The sequence below is a fragment of the Ostrinia furnacalis genome, unplaced genomic scaffold, assembly GCF_004193835.3.
Source record: "Ostrinia furnacalis isolate ACB-3 unplaced genomic scaffold, ASM419383v2 OfSCF1381, whole genome shotgun sequence".
Lineage (NCBI taxonomy): Eukaryota > Metazoa > Arthropoda > Insecta > Lepidoptera > Crambidae > Ostrinia > Ostrinia furnacalis.
Window position 1 is genome coordinate 11,038 of NW_021131620.1, and position 27,882 is coordinate 38,919.

The 27,882-nt window shown below is 39.2% G+C and overlaps 2 protein-coding genes across 4 annotated transcripts; one reads left to right on the top strand and one right to left on the bottom strand.

Annotated features, from left to right (window-relative positions):
* The first annotated feature begins 801 nt into the window (after positions 1-801).
* On the top strand, positions 802-5,293 carry LOC114352506 (LMBR1 domain-containing protein 2 homolog). 3 transcript variants are annotated; one of them, XM_028304130.1, is made up of 4 exons: positions 885-1,119; positions 1,660-1,758; positions 2,755-3,032; positions 3,245-5,293. In XM_028304130.1, the coding sequence occupies exons 1-3, from the start codon at positions 891-893 to the stop codon at positions 2,991-2,993; spliced, it is 567 nt and encodes a 188-aa protein (XP_028159931.1). In that variant the 5' UTR covers positions 885-890; the 3' UTR covers positions 2,994-3,032; positions 3,245-5,293. The 3 variants fall into 3 exon arrangements, with proteins under 3 accessions (XP_028159932.1, XP_028159931.1, XP_028159930.1); XM_028304131.1 differs by having other exon boundaries at positions 802-1,119; positions 2,788-5,137; XM_028304129.1 differs by having other exon boundaries at positions 2,755-5,293.
* Positions 5,294-5,501: 208 nt separating this feature from the next.
* LOC114352504 (proteasome-associated protein ECM29 homolog) lies at positions 5,502-27,678 on the bottom strand. Its single transcript, XM_028304125.1, has 38 exons — positions 27,538-27,678; positions 27,286-27,404; positions 26,998-27,126; positions 26,308-26,426; positions 25,914-26,039; positions 25,714-25,825; positions 25,179-25,318; positions 24,838-24,934; positions 23,651-23,740; positions 22,241-22,326; positions 22,040-22,152; positions 21,010-21,165; positions 20,432-20,564; positions 19,862-19,978; positions 18,432-18,735; positions 17,832-18,006; positions 16,092-16,469; positions 15,412-15,761; positions 15,213-15,320; positions 14,899-15,012; positions 14,625-14,739; positions 14,081-14,264; positions 13,373-13,491; positions 13,041-13,210; positions 12,689-12,795; positions 12,486-12,615; positions 12,260-12,381; positions 11,884-12,106; positions 11,372-11,626; positions 10,858-11,047; positions 10,240-10,382; positions 9,554-9,705; positions 8,864-8,948; positions 8,577-8,684; positions 8,045-8,183; positions 7,262-7,489; positions 5,776-5,847; positions 5,502-5,691 (listed from the first exon to the last, which is right to left on the bottom strand). Exons 1-38 carry the CDS (start codon positions 27,587-27,589, stop codon positions 5,564-5,566), a joined length of 5,688 nt encoding a protein of 1,895 aa, XP_028159926.1. The 5' UTR covers positions 27,590-27,678; the 3' UTR covers positions 5,502-5,563.
* Positions 27,679-27,882: the final 204 nt, after the last annotated feature.

The following is a 27,882-nucleotide window of genomic DNA, read 5'->3' on the forward strand; positions in this document are numbered from 1 at the left end:
GTCTTTTAGGAGAAATCATGGCCTACATGGAGGGTGTCTTAAGAGATCAGGTTCCACATGAAAGATGTTTTGAAAGAGATCAGGCCACATCAAGAGTGTCTTAAGAGATATCCATTGGCCACATGGAGTGTCTTGAGAGAGATCTTAGGCCACATGGAGCGTGCTTTAAGAGAGATCATGAGCCACATGGAGTATTTAGGAGAGATTATAGGCCACTTGGAGTCATTTGGGAAAGATCATGGGCCACATGGAGTCGTGGGCATCATCGCGGGCGGCTTCAACATCTACTTCCCGATGCTGGTGGTGCTGCTGTGCCTGGCCACGCACCTGTCGCTGGGCAGCCGCCTGCTGACGGCGTGCGGCTTCCAGCAGTTCGTGGGCGACGACGACCTCACCACCGACCTGGTGGACGAGGGCCGCGAGATCGTCAAGCGAGGTGGGTGGAGCTGATGGGGCTTTGTTTTTCAGAGATAAGAGTGTGTTTGTGACTTATTGCGAAAAGTTCGGCAGCGTTTCAAAATAGAACACTGTCAAGCAACAGTGGTGGAAATAATGGTCTTTTGGGGAGATCATAAGCTACATGGAGGGTCTTTTAGGAGAGATCACGGGCCACATTCGAGTCTTTTAGGAGAGATTGTGGGCCACATGGGGAGTCTTTTAAGAGAGATTGTGGGCCACATGGGGAGTCTTAAGAGAGATTGTGGGCCACATGGGGAGTCTTTTAAGAGAGATCGTGGGCCACATGGAAAGGCTTTTAGGAGAAATTGTGGGCCACATGGGGTCTTTTAAGAGAGATCGTAGGCCACATGGAGTCTTTTAAGAGAGATTATGGGCCACATGGAGTCTTTTAAAAGAGATTATGGGCCACATGGAGTCATTTAGAAGATATTATGGATCACATGGAGTCATTTGGGAAAGATCATGGGCCACATGGAGTGCTGAGCATCATCGCGGGCGGCTTCAACATCTACTTCCCGATGCTGGTGGTGCTGCTGTGCCTGGCCACGCACCTGTCGCTGGGCAGCCGCCTGCTGACGGCGTGCGGCTTCCAGCAGTTCGTGGGCGACGACGACCTCACCACCGACCTGGTGGACGAGGGCCGCGAGATCGTCAAGCGAGGTGGGTGGAGATGGTGGTGCTTTGTTTTTAGTGTTTGGGACTTGATTGCGAAAAGCTGAGATTAAATAGCGCTTTAAAATAGAAGACTGTCAAGCAACATGGCGCACATGAAGAGTGTCTTAGAATAGATCATGGAACACATGTATAGTGTTTTGGAAGAGTTCATGGGCCTTGGAAGAGATCATGGGACACATGGAGGGTGAATCAAGAGAGATCATGAGCCACATGGAGCGTTTCATAGGAGAGTTCATGGCCAACATGGAGGGTGCTCAAAAAGTAAAAGTGCAGCACAGACACTAGAAAGAACAAACTTTAAAAGGAAAAGGACAGAAATATGTTTAAGAAAAATACACAAACACAGCGCGAGTTATTTAAGTGTTTGATATTGTGAAATAGAAGTCATGGAGCCGACTAAAACCAAATCTCAACCAGGTATCTAACTCGGAGATTACCTAAATAAAATATTAGGTACACTTTATTCACTCAATTAGGTATCCCATTATTTATTTATTGCTGCAACATTCAAATAAATTTTTACAGAAAAGCGCAAGCGCCAACGGGCCGAGGAATCGCTGACGCGTCGTCGCGACTACAACAACAGATTCTCCAACTACCGCGCCGCCCGCGACGATAGTGGAGGTAACACGACTGCATATTACTTATATTTGAAAGTGAATGCTAAATCGGTGATGGAAGTTTGTGTTTCTTGACTATACATTCATCTTCGGCCAGTAATCGTGAAGTTGGACTGGCCATGGTGATTTGTCCCTATTCATTAATATTTTTGCACAATAAAGTAAATGTAGGGCAGCGGAGATAAAATGTTTGTAGATGTTGTTGATTATTTATTTATTTATTATTCATTATTGAGCAATTACATATTTGATCCAAATAGCGTCCTAAATCCTTTTTAGGTTTGTCTAGACACTATTGTTCTCTATACAAAGGCCGTGTTTCACTAATTAAGTTTATTGCCAGGTCTGCACAGTTTAAAATAATACACACAATCACAAGTGTAATGGCCGGAGTACGAAACGCTACTGGGCGCGATGGCGCTCAAATACATACGTCACAAGACCGAACGAATGAAAGAATGAATGAATTTTAGTGTTGGAACCCAACAGTAAATGAACTTTGAAAAGTATTGCAACTGATAGTTGCTACCAATATTTTCTCCTTTTGGCTGTAAGAAGTCTAAGAAAAGATTTCCGGAGTATTAATCACTTTACCGTTAGTGGCTGAATTGTTGCCACCATATTTTGAACTTTATTGAGATGATGACAAGGTTTAAAATCAATTAAAAGTATTTTTCTCTATACCAGTTAAAGGGTTAAGTCTATTTAGTAGAAAGATGCCCATGCCAATATGAATAACGAATATTTGAATGAAGTGCGTAAGGGTATACATACATGGTTAAAATCAAATACAAAAAGAGTTCTTTTGTTATTTCTCAATACGCCATTTTTTAATTTGAAAGAAAGAAAAAATGTTTATTCAGTATTTTATTTCATTTCTTTATCCATCAAAATCACACAGCACTTTTCACCTAACCCTTCTTCACACCCACCAACTAACACTGTGACTAAACTTTCGCACGTATGCTATCAGTTATTGTGCATGTCTGTCACGTTGCAGCCCACACCGGGCTCCTAAATGACGTCGACACAGACTATTACGTCAGCCCGAGCCCCGACCGAGTGCAGGAAGCCTCCGGCTACCAACGGGCTGAGGTTCCTTACAACAGATCCGATCTGACATTGGAGGATGAGATAGACAAAAGATTCGGGAAAAGCACGCAATCCAGCCGGTCGGAGTTCGACGACCCGAGGGACAAGATGACGATACCGCCAAGAGGACTGTTCGATGATGTGTAAGTGTCAAGTTATACTCCCGTTCTGTACCTTGCTTTGAATGAGGGCTATCGTTTTAGCGCTCACCAGTTAGCGCCACTGTAGAGTAAGGTCCTGTCACTTGCTAGTAGCGAAGACAGTGGCACCAACTGGTGAGCGCGAAAGTAGTAGGAGGACTATCGTATTTGCACTCATCAAGATGGCGCCACTGTAGAGTAATGTCCTGTCAATCGCCAGGGGTGCCAACTGTTAAGTATAAAAACGATAGCCCTCATTGGGTAGGACACTATTGTAAATGTTCGAAAGATGATGTCAAAAATTGTACTGTTTTTTTAATTCATGGTCTAAAGATAGACTAAATATTATTGGAGCACCCGTTCTGTACTGCTCGCTCACTTTAGATTGGGTAGGACATCACTACTCAGAAAGGGTTACACTTGTAGATGTTCGAAAGATAACGACAAAATCTTGCTGGGATGTGACGTCACATTTAATTGTACACGGTCTGAAGATGGGCTGTATTTAGTCGAGCACCACTCATCGACTTGCTCGAATATAAATATAATATAATTTGTTATATTATCTTTGCATATTTACAAGATCGGGAGTAGATATAAGGTTACATCGATCTACTTTGTAGATATGCCATCGGTATATTGTAGATACACCTACCTTAATTTGACGGGTCAGTTGTATACATAGTTTCGCCGGTAATTTACAAATTCTGGCTTAATTAGCTTATTTATAACAAAGCCATCTATAATGTAGATCCTAGATAACCAGTTTTGTAATTTTATAGGACGAATACGCCTTAACGTAACTTATTGTCTTCAAAGATATATCTTTAAATGAACACATAACGTATAAAACTCAAGAGTAATTAACAGAGGCGCGGATAAAGGCTAGTAATTGATTGATTGTTATAATTAGCGTATAATATAAATGGACTTTCAATAAAATACGACTAGATTTACGTCTTATAACGTGTTTCGTTTCGTTTAATGATAATATAATATTGTACCCAAAATTTTTTGACTTATTTTGTCAATTAGAAAACAAAAAGCCTATTGCAGAAAGAAAAAGTAAATTTCATACGTTAAAATCGACATGCAGTGGTTTGGTACTACGTTACGTCCGTTTGCCTCCTGTCACATAAAAAAAACGTCTGAAGAAGTATAACTATTTGTAATTATAGTTGTTTACTCAATGGATTTCTTGAGCCTTTCCTTGAACCACATTTTGAAGGATTCGGATCGGACGTATTGCGAAACCGCTCTTAAATTTTACTGGAAATTCATATGAAATTACGTCTTAATTTCGCTGGTTTGGTTTACTGCACACAGATGCGAATTATTTTGCTTCTAACAATCGCTCTACGAGTATGTGATGTGTATTATGTACAAAGTTTTGCTTTTCATGTTATTAAATTTACTATTTAACTTATAGCCTTAATATAATACACAGTATGTAAATAAGTTATATATTTTGTGTAATGGGTTTCTATCCTATTTTATAACTCGATTAACACCAACTTGGTCTAAACTAACGCAATTCGTCCCGATGAATATGCTAATTTATTATCGTTTTAAGTATTCTACAAGTAAAAACTAGTTGCAATTTTTATGCATAGATGTGACTTTAAATGTATTATATTTAAGTAGCACTAATTCGTGCCTTTGGTTTCTACACTGAAAAAATTGGCTTTATTTCAAAATAAATTCATCTAATGTGATTGGTTGATGAATGTTTAAATGCGTAATATGATAGTTATTATGGGCATTTTATGAGAAAAGGCAGACAGAAACTGTTATTAAAAGATATATCACGCCATGAATGGGAGTGGCAGCTGAAAACCTTACCCTGAAGAGTCAAGGACATTTTGATCATCTTTTTAACGTGCAAGTTTGCGTTTACAACTCTGACTAATCACAATCGCTTAACTTTATCGGTGTCAAGAAAACTGAAGGTAACTAGCATAGGAATCATTGTACAGAATTAGCAAATTATAATTTATTTAGTTAATTAGTTAATACTGTCGTGAAGAATTTATGTTAGAATTATGTATTTATAATCATTTAGCTTTGTCAGTGTCGAGCGAGATTACTTGTAAATAAGATGTAATTTTATTTTATTACTAAACTCTTATACAATTAAATATTATACAGTAACGATAAATAAATTAACCATGAGTATTTCTCTGAATCCTTTCTTTTATATCGCGGTCGCTTTTCATTTCTAATCTCGATCGATGTACTTGTTGCAATATTGTTTTCATTCCATAGATTTATTTGATGCAACCGCATTAAACACAAATGTGATAGTTACATATGTACGTTTATTTTATTTTATTACCCTTCCTTAATTGTGATAATATAATCTTTATATCAGATAGTCAATAAATTAAACAACTGTTTTTTTTTAAATAAAAAAACTTACGGTTCTTCAAAAACGTTTAAATAGACTTGAAAAGAAAAGATTGATTAATTATTACAGCTCATTTCACACGATATTTCAAAATAAATAGCAAATATTTTTTTATTTAAGATCATTTTATTCCACAACACTGTCAATAACTTAACATTTCATTGTGCTATTTATTTAAAGTGAACCTTAATGTTATCTACTTTGGTTCTGATTTCGTGTGACGAATCCTTTGATAAGTCTTGAGCATAGGTTTGGTAGATACTTCTCAGTTTATTTAGTTCATCTGCTTTGTTCATTTCTGTAATTAAAAAAGGAAAATTAGATTTTTATTGACACCTAAAAAATATACAAGAACTAAACAAATATTCAATTAAGGGTTTACCTTTTAACTTTTTGATGAGAATTTCCATTATATTTAACGCGTCTCGCCTGTGCCTCACTTGGTTGCTGTTTTCTGTTGAAGAAAAATAAATTGGTAAGTATTAGTGACGTATAGGTTACACATCGGTAAGTTGGCAAGGACTCTTCATAGTACCTACGTCAGCACTAAACATATATGACATCTATGACAGCGGGCACTTGCAGTGTGACGTGACTTTTTACACGCGATAGCCGCGAGCATAGCCAGTTGGGACTGATTAAGAGCCGGGTACCTACGTCACCGGTGGCCACTCGCTGCGTGACGTTACGTTTTTTGACGTCCCAAACATGACAGAGGCAATACAATGAGTCTTTTCCCTGCTTTACTATTCAAAGATAGCTAGACTACTCACTGAGCGTGTAGTCTATGACAGCGGACACTTGCTGCGTGGCGTGGGCGACGGCGGCGTCGCGTGCGCTGGCGGCGGCGTTGTCGGTATCCATGGGCTCGCCCGCGCTGCCCAGTACAGCCAGACGCTCTAGTACTCTCGCTATAGACGCTAGTGCGGCGCTATTGACGCTAGTGTGGCGCTAGTATAGCGCTATAGACGCTATTTCGGCGCTATAGACGCTAGTATAGCCAGTTGTTGAGCTAGATGCATGACAGAGTCCTCACTGAGTGTCCATGGGCTCGTCCGCGGTGGTTAATAGAGCTAGACGCACTAATACTCGCGCTATAGACGCTCCAACACTCGCGCTATAGACGCTAGAATGATCCGTCGAGCTAGCTACGTCACAGGGTACTTACTGAGCGTGTAGTCGATGACAGCGGAGACTTGCTGCGTAGCATGGGCGACGGCGGCGTCGCGCGCGGTGGCGGCCGCGTTGTCGGTATCCATGGGCTCGCCCGCGCTGCCTAATACCGCCATGCGCTCTAACACTCGCGCTATAGACGCTCCAACACTCGCGCTATAGACGCTAGAATGATCTGTCGAGCTAGCTACGTCACAGGGTAATTACTGAGCGTGTAGTCTATGACAGCGGACACTTGCTGCGTGGCGTGGGCGACGGCGGCGTCGTGCGTGGTGGCGGCCGCGTTGTCGGTATCCATGGGCTCGCCCGCACTGCCTAGTACAGCCAGACGCTCTAACACTCGCGCTATAGACGCTAGTATGGCGCTATATACGCTAGTGCGGCGCTATAGACGCTAGTATGGCCAGTTGTTGAGCTAGATGCATGACAGGGTCCTCAATGAATGTCCATGGGCTCGCCCGCGCTGGTTAATAGAGCTAGATGCTCCATACACGCGCTATAGACGCTAGTATGACCAGTTGTTGCAGTTATTGAGCTAGCCACGTCACACAGTACTCGATGTGTAATCTATGCCGGCGGCCGCGTTGTCGGTGTCTATGGGCTCGCCCGCGCTACCTTATATCGAAGACGCTCCACTTTCGCTATAGACGCTAGTATGGCCAGTTGTTGAGTTAGCTACGTCACAGGGTACTCACTGAGCGTGTAGTCTATGACAGCGGCTACTTGCTGCGTGGCGTGGGCGACGGCGGCGTCGCGCGCGGTTGCGGCCGCGTTGTCGGTATCCATGGGCTCGCCCGCGCTGCCTAATACCGCCAGGCGCTCTAATACACGAGCGATGGACGCTAGTATAGCCAGTTGCGTCGATCGAGAACTGGTGGAATAAGACTTGGCGCAGTGCTCGAAGAAGACGTCTTGGTATTTTTCTGAAAACAAAAAAAAAAGTGCTGCGAGGATTCTGAATAAAAATAGCTCAACTTCTACCTAGATTTCGGAAAGCTGAGTATCAATTGACTGACAAATATTGCTTCGAACGAGAACAAAACAAACTGATAACTCTTTTATAATGCGAACAGCTAGGGACTGGAATTCGCTGCCTGCTGCAGTCTTTCCCGAACACTATAATCCCGGCAAATATGTACCATCCTACACTGCATCCCAATAACCAGGAGCGATTATGGTCATATACCTGCCCTGTTATACATAAAAAAACTGGTTTTAAGAACTCGAAATTTTTCAAATATGTATCTTGGAATTAGTGATTCTAAAGCCCGGTCTGTGAGCACGTAGAATTTTGTCCAATGACCCCAAGCTTCCCATCCCTTATCGACTGTGCGACGGGCGCCCGCAGTGAGTGTGCGAGCGCGACAGCAATATAATTACGCGCGAGCGACATCCTTATCGCTCGGGTAGCCTGGGGTCATTGGACAAAATTCTACGTGCTCGCAGACCAGACTATACTCAATTCTCATGACAAATACCTTGCGTGTCCGGGTCCTTAGGCCACGCCTTGCCCAGCAGTTCGTAGGCGGCCTCCTTGAGCGCAGTCAGTTGTTCCCTCCTCTGGCGCGCGCCCTCGTTGTCTTCTTCGTCCGACTCTTTGCCCACTGACGATTCATCCTGCATAATAACAATAATATGTAATTTAGATGACATTATGACAAGTCTCAAATCAAGTCCCGAAGCAACATTGTAGCAGTCATGAAAATAATTCCGATATTATAATATTTTCAATTTTCTGTTATTTTTATCAATGAGTCCAACTTTTCAACAAAAAAAAACTTAATCAGATAGCAACGTGTAAAGGCCGGGCCACATTTGGCGCTGCGCGCAGCGGGACAAAGCAGCAAATTGCTCTTTCATACGTTTTGTATGGTGCGTGTCACATTAGGACGACGTTGCAGCGAGCGTGTCGTTGCATAGTGACGCGTAGCGCCACGCCTCAAATGCCTCCCAAACTTAAGCCGATTGTGCCGCACCCTCTCAGAACTTTAGTACAATAAAAGTACCCACCTTAGACAGTATGACCTTCACGATCTCGTAGACCTGGTTGAACCGGTCGCAGCTGGTGGCGGCGAGCGCTTGCCCCAGCGCGGTGATGGCGTGCTTCTTGTAGCCCATGTCTTGCTTGCGGCTCTCCACAAGAACCAACCTTAAGGCGATAGTGCCGTGCCATCTACTTTAGTACCCACCTTAGACAGTATGACCTTCACGATCTCGTAGACCTGGTTGAACCGGTCGCAGCTGGTGGCGGCGAGCGCTTGCCCCAGCGCGGTGATGGCGTGCTTCTTGTAGCCCATGTCTTGCTTGCGGCTTTCGACAAGAAGCGCGCTCACCACATCGCTTGCAAGCGTTGGAGATACTGGGGATTCGCCTTCTTTTACTCTGTGAAATAATGAAAATAAAAGGAATTCATGTCTTTGTAATTCGTATAAACATCCACAAAAGATTACAAAAATCTGAACTTTATGTTGGAAAGTTAGAAACTTTTTGGTTAAACGCAAGCATATTTGAATTTGGCACTCTGCTGTCAATGTAAGGCTTCCAGACTTCTGGATCAATCACTCGATCTCATGTAGTCTCTGTGTGCTGTATGTTCTAAAATAAATCCGTGGTCATCTTCGTGGTCTTTTCCTTCTTACGATCCAACTCCAACAGTTTAGTAGTCCCGTGAAAAAGTTAAACTAACTATGTAATCAGCTCAACGTAGTAGATGATAATTTGTCCCATCCACCACCTTGTTAGGCAATGTAGTCGGCTCTAACGTGTTAGTTGAAACATTTTTTTCCCAACTGCCACGCTAACCTGGCATGGCAACGTGGTGGTGGAGACCTATTCCTTCCAGTTGTAATAAATGTATCTGCTGTCAAATGTCAACTGTACCAGACTGGTCAACATCCATCCACCCTCATAATATTTGGACTTTTATAGTAAATTAAATAACAAATAAGATTTTGTGTTGCTAAATACAAACATAAACATCAACTCACGCGCAGAGCTCAGCCAGAGCTTCGATGACGTGTTGCTTCCCGTCAAAGGTCTTGCCGTGGACGGCGGCCAGCAGTGCTCGGATCAGCTGCTCTCGCTGATCTCCTAATCCAGTAGATAGTTCCTTGCACACCGTCTTTATGGAGTTCGCCGCCTAGGGATTTAAATCAACAGTCATATTTATTTATGCTAACTTTTGCCCGCGGCTTTACCCGCGTGAAATTTTGTTGGCACATATCGTCATAAATGGTAGCCTATAATGTTATTCTGGGCTATAAACAATAATACTTTAAAATTTCAAAATTCATTCAGTACTTGTTGCAAACTTTCGCATTTATAATATTAGTAGGATATTAGGATTATTCTTCTGATAAAAAGCTACTCTCAAAGAAACTTTCCTTGGCTGCCAAAATGTTGATCAACAAGACTAGAGTGATGGAGACAAGAGCTAGGATTAGTCCTGTTACGACTCCGGGAGCTTTCTGCCAAGTTCTGTGATGTGAAAGTAGGCGGATCAATTTTGCCGATGTTTGCCCGTACCACGCAGAATAATCGAAAAAAAATTTAAATCTATAATATCTTATCGTGGATTTCATAACTGGCAGGAAAAACAAGCAGCTCTCTTAACTCAAGTAATAAAGGGTAAATTTTCAAATTACTGCAAGTTGGCGTATATAAAGCACATCACCTGTATCTTCTTAGTCCAGCTGCTGGAATTAAGGGCTTGCTCGATTTCAGCGCGGATGGCAGGCAGGTGCTGCCGGATGCCCGACTCGCGCGCGGGACTGATATCAGTCCAGATCTCCTCGAACATCTCTACTGTTGATGACTCTGGTAAAATAAGTATCGTTTTAGATTCCTTGTTTATCGTTTGGTTATTAACTGAGGTTACAACAACCCTATTGGGACATAATAAATCGCTAATTTGAACAGATAATCCCCACGCGCTGCTAACCTGGATTGCTTTGAATGGGAGTTTGTATTAAGACTTGTAGTACGGTCTCAATTCGTCGTCGGTCATACATGTCGAGTACACTACCAGGCAGTGACGCGACATGACATTGTGAACAACACATCTTTATGAAAATATAGTTCATCTCGTATTACTTAGCATTCTGAGTTATATTTAAAATATTCACTTAATAATCCCAATTTTTGGACACAAAAAATTTAAACATACATTCAAGACTTTCAAACTTTAAACTTTACATCGTTTTGGAACTACAGCAATCACTTTTCAAATAAAATAATATTTTTATAATCATCGCCTGTTTTAGCGTTAGAAATTTTAATGTTATTCTCTTACCGTCATCTTTAGGCCCATGCATAGCCAAGAACACCATCGGCGCAAGAACGTTCTCGTTGTCTTTGATGTGCTCTATCTTGGCTTTGGCCACAGACTTGAGCACGAGCGCCACGGCTGACCGCGACATGTCATCCTCCCGCGTCTCGTATAGGCTAACTAGCTTCTTCATCAGCTTTTCTATTGATTGTGGCTGAGGGACGGTTGAAATAATAAAGATCAGTTTACTGCACAGACGACGGCACATCAACCATCTTATGTAGTGGTAGTAAAAAAGTGATATTTTGCATCAATAATGTTATGGTGAAAGATTTCTTCCAAAAATCAGTAGCAGCTACTTTTTTTCTTGAATTGAAAGGTAAGATAAAGATATGAATATAATTAAATTATAGCTTCGACACTTATCATTATTTCAAATCACAATTATTCACACCTAATACAGATATTGGATTGATTAATCGATAATAACCGACAATATGACTAGTTAAATTCCTATACTACTCTAGCTTTTACTGACCTTAGCGTATGCCGAGACCTGCCCCAAAGCCTCCGAGTAGTTTTTCCTCACAGTTGAATTCCTATCAAAGGTTCCATTCAGCAAGTTGGACATGATCTTCCCAGCCACCGGCTCCAACTCGGCCCGTAGATAGTGACCCGATAGCACGATGAAATGACAACACGCTACTTTGGTGCCCAGTTGTGGGGATTTGGTAAGTTCGAGAACGCTGGGCAACATCTCTTTCATTACTTCTATGTCGATGTAGGGCATGCACTGTAAAATAAGTGCCATTTATCAACATCAATGCGACAAAAGATAGAGGCAAAGTAACGTCCCCTGAGGTACACCATTAGAAATGTATCTCAGTTTGCAAATATGTATAGCCCTTAAACTTAAGTTATTAGTTGTTAAGTTCGGTTAATACTAGATTCAAATGAATTTGTTACAAAACTTAGTAGGAAATAGCAAAATATAAATACATTACTGTTGAACAACATTATCAAAAGCTTCAGTAAAATCTTAAAACATACCTTTACAACTGTGTCAGTAGTGTAATGGTGTTTGGCAGCATTAGCCCTCATATCATCCAGCAGTTCTCTGGTTCCGCTATCAGTCGCCAGTGCCGTACTTAAGTACGATAACTTAGCAGATTCTAGATCTCCAGCCGCACCCACCAATGCTGGGATCAACTTTGGAAGGAAAGGTTTGAGGCTCGCACCAGCTGCCGACACTAACTTTGATACTGTTTGTAAGCTGAAAAAAATATTAGAGAACATTTTAAACTATTCTACAATTCAACATTATTCTTCTTCTTGTCGTATCGACAACAAACCTACACAGTGTCAGCCCAAAACTCCGCTTGAAGGCATGGAAGTTGCTAATCAAATGTGAGGATGCTTTACTCACCTAACACTTCTTACTTCTTTTACAAGATTAGTAATACCGTTCTCCAATAATACTGGCAGGATAACAGACACGATCTCTTTACCATCTTTTCCTTGGTTCGTATCTGACGCTCGGATGCATAGCTACAAAAGTGAGGATAGAAATTGAATGTCATTACAACTAAGACTTCCTTGTATGCTCATATGAATAAACACTCATAGTAATGAAATAAAAAATAACCTCTTACCTTGGATAGCACGTTTGCAGTAGTAGTAGCAGCTTGCCTCGTGCCTTCATGAACATCATCCATGACACGGAATAGCTGAGCCCATATCGTGGGCAACTGGCTCAAGGAATCATGTAGACTCTGGGCACCACTGCACAAATTAAATAAAACCAATACAGTAAATAATACATAAATAAAATCGTAATAAGTAGTTTGATAATTACCGTAATAAATCGGCGAGAGCATTGCAGCAAGACATTCTAACACGCCATTGGTTGGACGTCAGGTTTGCAACCAAATCATCCAGAATTTCTTTATGATACTTGTGCACCTATAAAAAATGTCTATATCATATATCCGTAGACAATTCAATGGCGTATGCGTATACGCAATTTACGATAATATAACGATAAACGAATAATACCCACCTTCATGTAATTTTAAATTGTCCCATAAAATTGGAACTCCAACTTCAAAGGGAGCGGTAGTATCTGATATGTATTTTGATACATAAGCAGTCTTTATCAACAACAGTACATACTAGCTAAATATCACAAAAACAAAAAACATACTCACGGTAGCCTGCGTGTTAGGCACAATAGCGTGCCATATACTGGCCATAGAATTCTGAATACGAGGCGTCGGATCAAATCTGTACCTATACAGCCTTGGGACTATCTTAGGTAGATGTTCTGATAGTTGCGCCCCCGCTTGTAGGGCTATGGAGTGGAAACCGAAGGCTGCACCTAGAATATAAATTGAAAAGTAGACCGTTAGTTAGTTGTTTTTGGACCTTAACAACACAAAGTTCAGAATAATGTGGTCACTATATTCCTTGCCAATGACTGGTTGAGGGTAATGAATGTGATCATCAAAGATGTTAAAAGATGAGGTGGTAAATTACTTACCCTTTTTGGAATTCCACACAGAATTGTGGTGAGCAAGATGCATGAACTTGTACAACAGATCTGGCTGATTCAAGTCAGATGCCAGAGAACATAATTCCTTGTACGTGGACAGGTTTCCTCTGAAACAATACAATACCATTTTATCTATTCTTCTATCTTACTTTTAGCATACGTGTAAACTTTCATCGCATCCCCAAACAGAATAGTATTTATTTATAGATTTTCTGTGATTAAACCTCTCTTTGGTTTAAACGACAACACTTTTTTTTTTAAATCAATAAACATTGTTTTTCCAACGTAAGATTCAAACAACATGTAATACCAATCGACATTTACCTAATCTATAATTTGCATGCTAACTGACATTGGCTAAATAGGACTGCACTTTTATAAAATACCATCCACCACTGATGTATTTACCCTATTTATAAGCAAATAAAGAATTTGAATTTGAATGTTTCTATTTTTGACATTCCAAAACAATTCGTAACTCACTCTAGAGAACTCAATGAGCACGGAAACGTTATGCTACTCATATCTACGTCAAAATTTGTCCCTCTATGCAGCGGGACAGCACATTAAACTACACATGTAGCATCTAATGTATTCGTAATAAGAGCTGTTTTACTACAAAATTGTAGTGCTGTCATCTGTACTACGTTGAAAAATAAAGTTTGTTACTATTTTAGATTTTACTCATACACTTACCCAGTAGGAGCCTTCCCCAGCTGTCCCTCTTCAAATATCTTGGTATCTTCAGTGACCTGCGCGACGGACCGCTTGCCGCTAGTCAGCTGTTCGATTATTTGCCCCACCAGAGCTTGCTTCTGGCTTTCGTCCGAATTCTGGTACACCAGACTGAGGCCTTTGCTTGCTACGTCTTGGACGATTTCTGTAACAAAAATGAAAATAGTTTTTTGTAGAACGATAGTTGTGTTTGTTTCGTTTGAAACCCACTGCATGTATATTTTCAGTAGCATTACAGTATTGGACAACAAATTGGTTGTTCTCATTAAGGGCCAAATCACCATGGTATTGGTTAATTGGTCTGAATATACCAACGCCAAATCACGCTTTATCCGTTTTCTTAAAAGGATTAAAGACGGATCATATGAAGGACAGAAGTAATAAGAAAAGATTTGGAGCGATTGCTGTGCTTTACAAAATAAAAATGGCTAAATACATTATCTAACGAATGTTTAGCACAAGAAAATGCCTTTTATTGAACATTTAGGACGTAAAATAAACTTACCGCTATTTTCCGAAAGGTAATCCATGAACACATCTTGGAGATTTTGCAATTTACTCTTGATCGGTTCGCGTTCAGGGCAGTTCTTGAGTAATGCCAGCAGCCATATGCTTGTCGCCTAAAAGATATAAAAACCAACTTATGTATTTCAAAAATACATTAAAAAATGTCTACTATAAAAACCGTACATAGAGTTCTGCAAAATTGTAATAGAAGTAAACAAATTAGAGCTGGCAATCTTTATACAGTTTACCTCATTCTGGTGATATTTTTTTACCTGTCTTGAATGCGGATGAGGATGTCTGCCGAGCTTGAACAGTTCTTGCAGCAGCCACTCCAGTAATTCGTCGTTTTCTTTTAGAGCTACTGCGTCTCTTATTTTGGCTTTACCCTAAAAAAAATATCAATAACTTTATTTTGAAACCGTGAAATGTAATGGGATAATTCTCACTTCTCTTTCTAACTTAAGTTAGCAGCACCTTTGAGACCACCACATAAAGTATCATCCGTGACACATTCCATCGTGACAAAAAGAGATAGAGAGAAAGAAAAGCTCTGATAAAAAAACTTGAGACAAATATTTTATGTTACCTCTTTTGGTAATTCCGTCCACAGATCTCGGTTTTCATTCGAGTTAACGCCTTCAATGCAAAGAACCAACGACTCACCAATTTGCAAATGAATTTCGAATTCTTTACTCTGAAATAAACAAATCATGGATTAATTTCGTACATTAATGTCTGTAATATCTGTTGCAATCACTTTTGAAACTAAATAATAATATACTCACATCTTTAGCCATCTGCAGGAATCCCATCACGATCTGCTTAGCAAACGCCAGCCTCTCTCCACAGCACAATAAACCTAACGTATACAGCGACCTCTCCTTGACTTTTGAGGGTAGTTTCGCATTGCCCACAATCTTGAACAGGCGTTCAGCGACTGTGAACTTTGTCACCTCATCGGTAGAGTCTACATTTGTGTCGCTCTTGTTGATGTTGAAAGGGTTTTCGGTGAGTAAGGAAGCGGATTGTTTTTCTGTCGTATTCGGGAGCGGTAGCCCTGAGCAACGGGCTAGTAAGGAGACCGCAGAACAAGACGTGGTGACCAGCAGTGTTTGTGGACTGATGAGTAAGTTAGCTGAAAAGGCGACATTATATGAGGCACATGTTGATGCATAAAACACTACGCGGCTATTTCATAGCTGTAATAATAGCATCTGCGACACAGTCCTTGACTAATGCAGTTGCTGACGCAACAATGTTTGTGCATGTAAGTGTTTTTGTTGCCAATAAAGATTTTTTTTAAATGTCGCTGGCTTTGGGCCAAAGAGGCGTATAAAAATGGTGGTATTGTAAAATAGGCATTATGTGGCCAGCTATAGAAATGCATTAGCAAAACCTACTCTCGTTTTGTGTACACTCCGCTTTAGTTGGAACACCACAATGTATTATTTATAAATACACTTACCTAACACAACCACTCCTTCTTTGAACGGCTCCCAGTTAACAGCGTTGAATCCTTTCCCCCCAAACTTGCCCCTTTTCGCCAAAACGATACACCTCTCACACATATGCGCAAACGCACACAGATACCCGCACTGCGTCTCAAGATTCTTATTATTCTTGCCCTGTTCAACGAACTCTTTTATCTCTTTCTCTATAGCAGCTTTCTCGCTTGTGTTCACTGTGATGATGGCATATATGACTGCTGATGTTTCTCTGATGTCTTCCTTTGTACTCGTGGTGAATAGGTTTTTAAGGAATGGGAGGAGACTGGTGTATTTTGAAGCGATCTTTTCGGGCACGCAGCCGACGATGTCAAGGAAACATGTTAGCGGCATCACGTCTAGGAAAAAAATAATATTCAGTACAATTTCATGAGTAAAATTCAGTTATAAAAATTTTGAACAATATTAGCACTTTGTAAATAGTGTTGATATGCAACTTTTTTTTTTGTTGAATAATAAAATAATGTTTAGTGTTGCCGATCGATAGTCGACTATCGATAGTCTATCGATAGTCTATCGATAGTCAAACTATCGCAAGACTATCGATTGGCCTATCGATAGTATCGATACTGTCGATACTATCGATACTATCGATAGCTCAAAACGAGGCAATACTATTGAATATGTGCAATACTATCGATACTATCGATAGTATTGTTGCTCGTGAAGAATAAACTATCGATGGTATCGATACTATCGATAGTATTGTCGCTTTTAAATAAAAAACTATCAATACTATCGATACTATCGATACTATCGATTGTTCTAGACTATCGATAGTTTGGCAATTTACAATAGTATCGTTTACAATATTTGGGTATAATAGTCAATAGCCACAACAAAAGGGTTATTGGAATACTTGAATTATTTCATATAGTTAACCATAACATTTAATTATATGTTTCCAAAATTGGCAATACATTTTATTTGCCGTACTTAACTAATGCAGGTAGTTTTAAATACAAGTGAGATTATTATTGTTAGTTATTTGTTTAGTTGGTAATACAAGCGAAACATTTTAAATATTGTAAAAATGAATTTAAACATACCCAATACTATTGCAAATTTACAGACTATCGATAGTCTAGAACAATCGATAGTATCGATACTATCGATAGTATCGATAGCTTTTTATTCAAAAGCGACAATACTATCGATAGTATCGATACTATCGATAGTTTATTCTTCACGAGCAACAATACTATCGATAGTATCGATAGTATTGCACATATTCAATAGTATTGCCTCGTTTTGAGCTATCGATAGTATCGATAGTATCGACAGTATCGATACTATCGATAGGCCTATCGATGGAGAAGGCTTTTTCGAATGAAAACTATCGATAGTTTTACTATCGATAGTTCGGCAACACTAATAATGTTGCATGGTAGCACTAAAATATGTAGTGTACTTCTATTTTTGGGTAGACACAATGTAGATCTCTCGGCTCGGCTTCCCACGAATACAAGTGCGTTACCAGAAAAAAAAAACTATTTTAGTGTTGTGCAACAAATATAATATAAATTAATAGTCCCATTAACCCCTCGTGGTAAGCAAAATAAATGCTTGTGACGAGTGGGTTCACCACAAAAGTCAAGCGGCAACAGGAATCGAACCCATATGTCACGATCACGACACGAGTCGGCCAGTCTGACACCTTCAAAACCAAATTGAAAAATAATACAACAGCCTACAATTACCCGGACTAGCATTGAGCATCGAAGTGATCATTGTCAAGTATCGTTCCAACACCTCCGTTTCCAGTAGGTTCTCGTAGAAATACTTGGCCAGAAGCGGCGAGGTGGCGTTGGGGTGGTTCGAGCAGTCGTTCAGGTTCGCATCCCGGTTGAGGCACATGCGTAAGTACCTGAGGATCTAAAAAAATATAAAGAAATGTTGCATTTATGGAGATACTTGGAAAGCGTTAATAAGGGCTCGCAAGATGTGGAAAAAAAACTAATTTAAGGATTTGTCACACTGGATGCAGTCTGCGGCCAGGTCAAAGTAAATGCAGCCCGCATCATGTATTACCTAACACACCGCATACAAGGATGGCAAATCCTTTAAAACTTAACTTTTGCCCACGGCTTCGCCTGGTAGATTTTAGTCATTTTGCATTGCGCGCAGGTCTCAAAAAAGGTTTACAATAGCATAATCATTATACGTTTATGTTTCAATATGACACCTATTAAACTGCCTTCGATGACAAATTTTAGCTTAATGTGCTTTCATTCATCTATACAAATATTTGTTACAGTTTGTAAAATAAACTGTGTTGAGAGGAATTTACTACAACTCACCTCTTGATAAGTCAGCGGGTGAAACTGCAGTACTTGGTTAGCAATCACGAACCGATGCTTAGCATTCGAACCCTTCTTTCTCTTCTGCATTTGGTCCCAAACATAGTTCACCACATCCTTGAACTTCGGCGCTTTGAACTCTGCAACCTCCTGTGTTTTGTCCTTGTCTTTCTTACCGGCCTCTTCGTCGATATTGACGACTGCTGTCTCTTTCTTAGACACGTTGTTCACAACCTCTTCTATTTCGTTGGGGCGTGACGTGCCATATAAACATTTTAGGGCTTCCGTTGAGATTTCATCTTGTCTAAAAAGATAAGGTCATTAACCCTAGAGTGCTCGCGCTATGAGCATTTTGCCGCCCTCGGCAAAAAAATCGAGCTATTTTCTACACGATGCGTTTGTCAAAGTCAAGCGTTTCAGTAGCTGCCTCCCCATACTTCACCTCCATATATTAGAAATTAGAAGAAATTTAGTGCGCAGGTGACCGCGATAGAGAATGATTGTTGAACGTATGTCACGTTTTGCGGCAAATTGCTCACTGCGCGACTACTGACGTAAGTAAAATTTGTGTGTCTGGTTTTTAGTTTAGTTGAAATATTATTTGTTTTCATTGCGTATAATGTTGTTTTGACATTAATTACGTCATAACATTGATAATTACTATAAGTGCTAATATATTTCATGTCGTTTTCGGTAAAATTCACGTAAAATACATAAAATGAAAAAACAAGGAAGAGGGTCGGATTTCGAAGAAGCTGGTGCACTAAAATTAGTAAAAAATGTAAAAGAAAGTTATAGAGAAAGTAAACATAGTCATTACAATATTGATATAGAACAATCAGCGGCAGAATCTGAAGATGATGTGTCAAGGGTGCAATAGCTGTGCAAATTTACTGTGCAATGCACCTTAAATGTACACGTGACAGGACTGTTTTGCTGAAGCACATGTCATAGATGAGGAAAACCTTTAAGTGTGCTAATAAGTTATTTTTTCTTGATGTATGTTGGTAAAAACAATAGTGTTTCTAAGATTTCATTAAGTATTTCCTAACATTTCCAAAATAATTTTTTTTCTTAAAATTCTAACCACAAATATTTAATAAACGTTATTTTCTAATAGTGTATGTTTTATTCTATTATTTTTGACTGATTTTCATATTTTTAAACTATTATTTGACACACAACCGGAATTTTAGTTTGGGCGGCAAAATGCTCATACGCGAGCACTCGCGTTTCACGGAAAGGCGCGACTACTCTAGGGTTAAAAAGTTTGAAAGACACTTTGAATGTAAAATGAAACATTGAGAAGTTGAAATACGCATTTCTATGTGACTAAAAATATATTTTATTGTTTTCATCGGCTATGAAATCAAAAATAATAAAATGTTAGTTGACTTATAAAAGAGTGAGTTTTATAAATTGTAACTCACTTATCTCCACTGGCCAAAAGTAGGAGGTATCGGGACGGCACATAATCTGGCGGGAACACAGCTGCCGAATACCTCGTCGCTATGTAACGCACCATGGACTCTTCACTGTGCATATAGCTGGAAAAAAGGAATAAAAGGAATAAATGATTAGCAGAACATCCACATGCATGTAGTATAATATTTAAAAGTGTATACCTGCAATATAAAGTACGGCCAGAGAGAAGCGATACCAAATGTAAACAAACCCAATGTCATGGGTGAACCCGTCTGACTGCCATATTTTAGCGGGAGAACGAGACATTACGACAAATGCACAAGATGGGAAGAGACAGAATATATCGACCTTTTGTGTCGCTGCTAGTTGGCCGTACTTTACACGTTAATTAGTCATTTTAATTCTGCATTACTAACTGATAGTAGCTACTATTCCGTTTTACAGGCATACATGTATCATTGCCTACAAGCACTCAATCAAACTTTCGATCGTTTACTTTGAAACGTAACTTTATAAATGAGATTTTCTTTCTCTTAGATAAATAATTAAAAACGTAATTTATAAAACAAACTTACTGATCGAGTAGCGCGAACAAAGCCAACGCTTGTGGCTCATCGAAGGGACTAGTTTTCTCTTCGACATCCATTTTTTCGCCTTGCGAAGTGCTGGGACCTTGCTCTGGGGTAGGTTCAACTGCTGCTGACTTCTCTACAATGTTAAAAAGAATTTGCAATGTAGTGTTATGTACTCTTACTTGTCTATCTATGTAGTGCTATGTACTCTTACTCGTTTAACTACTCGTATCTAAATAAATGATTTGAAAAACTAAATAAATCCTATAAAAAACTGTATGAACTATATTGCGTTTATACCTATTGCAAGTATATCAAGATTAATAATTTTTTTTTTTATGTAATTACTCTTGCCTTGTATACCTTAATTTATAATTATGCTGAATAAAGACTTTCTTATTCTTATTCTTATTCTTATTCTTATTAAATTAAACTTTTGTTTGTATGGTTCAAACAATAGTATATATGTAGGCACAATATTCCCATTGCTAAATGTTACATGCTGAATAAAGTAATTCTATTCTGTTCTGTTTATTTCCGTTTAAAGGTAGATTTATATTTCAGACTTGAGTCAAACATACCTTCGGTTCCAATCTTATACGCAACGGCCATCTCAAGTAAAGCGTCTCTGAGAGCTGTTCTCATCTCAGGGGTGGCTTCTGGAATCTTCTTTACCAACTCCTCTAGCAGAGCGAATTGATTGTTTATGCTCTCCGGACATTTCATTGCAAGCCTGCCTGTAATGGGTGGAAAAAGATATCTAAAATGAACTTAAAACATAACTTTATTAGCATCAAACTTAGTGTAAGCACGTTTCATTACCTCTTTCTCTCTTTGTTATAAATTATTAACGTTATGTTGCAAATTACTCAATGCACATCCGAAAATACAAGCAGCACATCAGACTATACAAATTTTGTTGAAAAAATAGCACTTAATACAACTTCATAAGATGCCCAATGTTTAGCTTGATCTACTGTGTCGTCAAAATGTTTATTCTAGAAACTAGACTTAGGGTGTCAAAACATAATCTTGAGTTTTACACAAGCAAGGCATATTGGACCAGCAGTTCCCGAATGGTGGTCCGCGGAACCCTGGGGTTCCGTGGAAAGGCCGCAAGGGTTCCGTAAAAAATATTATCCCACGTTTCGTGACCGACGTTGTTCGCTCGCACCGACTTGTTTACGCACAAGGGAGGGGCAGGGCGTGCGGGCGGAGTAGTACGGGGGTTCCGCTAGGAAAAGTATAATCAATTAGGGTTCCTTGGCAAAAAATAATTGGGAAACCCTGTATTAGACTAAAGATTTTTGTGGCATAATAGCACTTGTTCGTTCGTTTCAGCCAAATGACGTCCACTGCTGGACAAAGGCCTCCCCCAACGATTTCCATAACGACCGATCCTCCGCTGCCCGCATCCAGGCTCTTCCCGCGACCTTCACCAGATCGTCGGTCCACCTAGTGGGAGGCCTGCCCACGCTACGTCTTCCGGCCCGTGCACTTATTACAATCATATAAGATACCACAAGGTTTTTGCTTTATCTGCTTTCGTTTATTTTAGAAACTGAGGACTTTTTAATGGATGGAGCAAGTATTATAGTAGACAATACATACCAAGACACATGTAAGCTTTAGGCTGTTGCTCAACATGTTCTTCTGATCTGATGATCTTCAACAGCCCTTGGAGGAATACTGTTGCCACTTTGCTCAACTGTGTCACATTACCACTAAAAGAAATAAAAAACACCTGGTATTAAACCTGGTTAAAGAATAAAGAACCTTATATCAATGGAAAAGACTTCAAAGTCAACTTACCCGTTAATGACGTTCAATAAATACATCAACGCCAAGTTCCGAAGCCTCGAGTTCGTGTTCGGATCGAATAATGACGAGAATACGACCTGCAGTAGATACAATGAGGATCAGTACTGTTGTAGAAAATGCAATAAAACCAGTATCTACGTTAATCTTTAAGACATAAGAAAGATATATCTTTTTGAATTATCCAAATCGGACCATTACTAACAAAGATATTAAGTAATAAACATAGGCCGTTTTTGCCGCTAAAAGTCAACGTACGCTGGGCCGCGTGACGTCATTATATCCGAATCGAGCGCAGCCGGCGTACTATTGGGATGGAAAATATTTTTTTGCAGCTAAACTATCAGTTTTAGAAAAAAACTTTTAATAACATTTATTCATTAAAATAAAGTAACCCATCGATCAGTAATTTTTAAAAATAAAATTTGTGAAAAATAAGTATCGCTATGTCCAAAGACCACATTTTCATAGGATTCGATGGAAAGCGGAGACGCGGTTGGGGTTAGTGTAACTTTATGATTGTTTGTATTGAACATAATAATACATATACGAGGGGCGGCTGAAAAGTTTTGAGCCTAAGTATCTTCAAGTGTTATTATTGACTCGCACTTTTGGCTAGAAAAAAATATTTTCTATCCACGCAGTACGCCGGCAGCGTTCGGATCGGATATAATGACGTCATCGTCCCCGCGCCGGGCGGTCAGTGAACTTTTTTAGTAATTTGGCCATAACTTCGTCAATTTTTGTCGTAGAACAAAAATTTTTGCACTGTGTATTAAGGATTTCTTAGCCCTATAAATCTGCATTCACAGCTAAAAATCGAAATGATCCTCATTAAACCTTATTTTATCTCAATAAAGTTCAAAGTATGGTGGCAACAATTCAGCTACCAAATAAAGTTTTAAAAATAAACTTTTTTAAAAACAAGCTTTTATTCTGAATTTCGAAAGTTTGTATCGCGCATGGAATTTATTCCTCTTTTTCTCTGTTTGCGCTACAAGCTTTCGAAATTCAGAATAAAAGCTTGTTTTTAAAAAAGTTTATTTTTATTATAATTTTATTTTACACTTTTTAGTTATATCTTAATCTCAGGACCCTGGACGTTATCTAACACTAAAGTGCTCGAAAAGACAAATCCAACGAACCCAAACTCGATGAGTTTCCGCCGTTTTGTTTAGGAGTTCCTATGGCCACCTCCCGACTCCATCATCAGACCAGCTCAATGGTACCATAATATTGCATTGTCATCGGACTTACACATGTATGCAAAATTTCAGCTCAATAGGAAACCGGGAAGTGGGTCAATTTTAAGTTGCAAGATTTGACGACAGACACCAGACATGTGAAAGTAATAAAAAGCTTGTAAAAAGGATTTGATACAAAGTTAATTGAATGAAATCATACCTGAACGCAGTGTGGAAACATGATGGCTGGCCCTGTGGCCTTATTCAGGTACTGTATAAGTTTCAGGCGCAGTCTAGTGCATGCTGGCACCTAAAACCGTGACCGAAAATTAAAAATAAAATAAAAACATGAACACTAGTTTACAGTCCTCTCAACTTAAGCTGAGAATTGCATTTGTGTGAGTGCACACCGATAGTGTAGAGTGGCAATCGGCTTGAAGCGCGGCGCGTCCCGCGCATGGTTTAAACCGGTTTATTTATAGCAAGCGGCCTGAAGCGCGGCGCGTCCGCCACGCACCGCTTCCTTGCCGCTCACATACTTCATTTCACCCCCGGTACTGGTAGCAGATACGTGTAATTTTATGTAATTGTGTTCCAAATATTAGTGAATTTCCTGTACGAAATCCATTAAGCAGCCAAGTGAAAGAAATTTTATGCAAATTGAATACGTGTTTTAAAGGTGTGAACGAAAAGTTTTTAGTCTGTTTTTATTTTGTAATTATATAAAGTTTGTCTTTTTGTTGTATTTTGTAAGGCTGGCTGGACGCCCTCTCTATAAACGGTGCTCGCAGAATATCAGCGTCGAGGTACATCGTGCCTTGGCATATGCTGAGCGAGGACCTGTTTTTATTTATTTATTTATTTAAAATGATGTGTCAAGTATCGTTACATCGGTCCAATTGGTAGCAAGTGTTTTATAGACTTCCTTTTAATAAAACATTAATTTTATTTGTATGTGTTTTACTAACGGTACTTTTGGCGATCACTCACACAAATGCAATTCTCAGCTTAAGTTGATAGGACTGTAATATTCTTTTAGTACCATTAAACAAATTAACATCAAGTTATTTTCAGTTAGTTAGCACAGTCAGCGTCAAATGTTCGTGACACCTAAAATGGCCAAAAAGTTGACAACACAACCTTATTCCAATGAGGGTTTTAGCGATTGAAAAATCCGCTAGATGGCAATACGTAGACGGGAGGTCCAAATGCTGCATGATTGGTTATTTTTGACATGACATTGACAGATATGTCAAAATCCACCAATCATGCAGCATTTGGACCTCCCGTCTACGTATTGCCATCTGGCGGATTTTTCAATCGCGAAAACCCTCATTGTAACAAATACGTGTTACGAACTTTTTGGATACTTTGGGTGTCACGAACTATTTGTATTATTATTTTTACCTTGCGGTCATCTGGGGGCACTTTGAGACCTCCCCAAGTTCCCAAGTATAACGAGTAGAGAGGCGCCACTACAGCTGGCTGCGACCAATCCACGGAACTGAAAAATAAATTGCATTTTTATTGAGAAGATCAAGCGCGAAATACGACTAGCTGCAACCGCAAATAAATTCTGTCATCATAATGTCAGTTAATCAGTTGTAAGCAATTAAGACTCTAAGAACTGTTAATAAAATACTATTTTCTTTACGGCCAAGTGCGTTCTGACGCGCTCCGACGCGCGCCGGTCAATGGGTATGGTCCCTAAGGAGTAAATGTTGTAAAAGAATAAAAATCATCACTACCTGTTGACCCTTATCAGTGGGCTGTTGGCGTGATTAGCGACGCTGAATCGCGAATCCGCAGCAGCGACTATGAGCGCCACCAACACGTCGCTGTGGTTGAATATGTCCTTGCTTATGAAGTTCACGATCGACAGCTTCATCTGAGAAAACGTGTAATACACAGTATAAAAGAAACACTATTTAATAAAACGGTGATTTCACTTTTTTGGTACAAATTATTTGGGAGAGATCTTTGCTCAGCAGTGGACGTCATTTGGTTGAAACAAAGATAAGGAATACAACAAAGTAAGCTAGATACTTTTTATGCATAACAAAACAAAGCAGGTATTTGACCACAATCGCACCTGGTGATAAGTGGGATGGAATAGTAATAGTATTGGAATAGTATTAGGCTGTATTATAACAATGACATAATTGAAATCAATTGCATCTGGGATTGGCGATGTAAAATCCTACTGATTTTTAACTCAATGACATAAAGGGATTTTTTTAAAGCTGTTCCTTGATCCATAAAGAAGTTAAACACAATACAAACCTCTTCCAATTGGTTAGGGTTCAGTTGATTCTTATCCACAATCCTTTTGTATGTCTTCATGCTCATTCCTGGTGGCACCTGGAAATCACTCTCTCCTGGATTTGGCAATGCCCTAAAAATTCGTCAAACACATACTAATAATACAGTCAGTACTTTTATTATCATTTAAATGCCTGGCTAAAGTTTTTTTTATCTCATACCTGTAAGGCAGCAATAGGACATCAGTAGCAAACTTGAGAATCAAGTTTGACAGTTTTGGCTTCTCTTTAAAATTCAAGTCTGCTTCTTTTATATCTCCCAACAGCGGCATGACTAGCATCAGAATGCTGTAACAAGAAACATAAGTAAAAAATTAGGCATTAGGCAGTTCAATTTTTTCAAGTTGCTTATTCAAAATTAGGCATTATTTAGAACAGAACAAAAACATAGGCATCTACAAATCGTGCAGAAATACTCCTAATTTCTATTTTAAGAATCACAATTCAGCTTGCAAAACCTTTAGTAACTTTGTATTCTATCTATCATAAATCAAGTAAAAATTGCTCATAAACAAAGAGTTTAAAGCACAATATTCATTGATTTTCAACTCTTTACCCATCTTGATGTCCTTGAGGCTTGTTCTCTATGGCATCCAACAAAGAAGGGGCCAGAAGCAACTGCTGGTCACGGGGCAGACGTGGGAAACCCATTGTTATGTAGATGATGGAGAAATTCTATGAACAGAAAGCAAATTTTTACTTTAGTCATTTAAAACAAGTCACAACTAACGTTATAGCTATTGTATCTACTTTGAGATAATGATATTATTATTATCTACTTTGAGTAGGTATAGACAATAGATTAATATAAATAAAAAGTTAATAAATAAGGTGCTTGGATGGTTAAAAAATTATAACAATAACACATTACTTTCAATAAATAAATAAATACTTTTTATCTATCTATCTACTTTAGATACAGTTCATATAATATTGTAATCTTGTTTCTTACAATATTTATATCATGTAAACAACTCAACACTTGACAAAAAACTCCCATTTTCTCATATCAATACTAGATAGTATAAAACAAAGTCGCTTTCTGCTGTCTGTCCCTATGTATGCTTAGATCTTTAGAACTACGCAATGGATTTTGAAGCGCTTTTTTAAATAGATAGAGTGACTCAAGAGAAAGGTTTATAGGTACAAAACATGCATATTATAGAAGAGAAAAGCTGGGAAATTCCGTTGCAAAGTGCAAGCCGGGGTAGGCTGCTAGTGGTAAATAAAAAAATATTGTACTCACAATAATGAAGCTGTTGGCGGTCGGGTCTCGATACAGCTGCAGCAGGGTCTGCACCGGCAGCTGGACGTCGGCGCGGCACTTCACTCGCTTGTTCACGTGCACAAGAAGCTCCATCACTTTAGTGCGGACCTAAATTAATAAAAATGTGAGTAAACAAAATCAGAACTAATTAAATGCTTTTAAATCAAAATGTATGTCTTACAAAATATAAATGAATGAGTAATTGATATTTCTTCTAAGTCTGACTTGCGTATAAATCGTTGTATAGTGTAAAATGACAAAGCAAACCTGTTCATGAGGTGAAGATAGCTTCAAAATAACTGGAGGCAGAAATCTGTTAAGACAACTCTCCAGCTGATCGTCGGAGTCCGCATTGCCGAGGCGGAGGAATACTCGATCCAACAGCACTAAAATAATCACCGTAAACACATAAAGTAAACAATTAAACCGGTGGCAAATATGAGGTTAACATCTGTCCCATAAAATCAAGTTTCAGGCTGATTGAAAGGACTTATGGCAGTAATAAGAATTTATACTTACGCAAATTATTAGAACAATCGTTCCCGCTATCCGATACGTCCATTTCAGACATTGTAATTAAATTTTTATTGTAGCATTTATCCACAAAACACAATGACACACCAAAATTGATGACAGCTGTGTATTTTGACCACAGATTTTGACAACCAGCATCTGTCATAATGACAGTATTTTTTTTGTGGACATGAAATAAAGATTTATACAGCACACCTAAGTTGGTCATACAAAAATACGTTGGATTTCAAAAAAACATTTTCAATGCAGAAAACATTGTACCGCCCAATTAAATTCACGCTTATTTCTTTGCAAAAAGCGATGCACTAAGACCAAAGAAGAATCAGACGT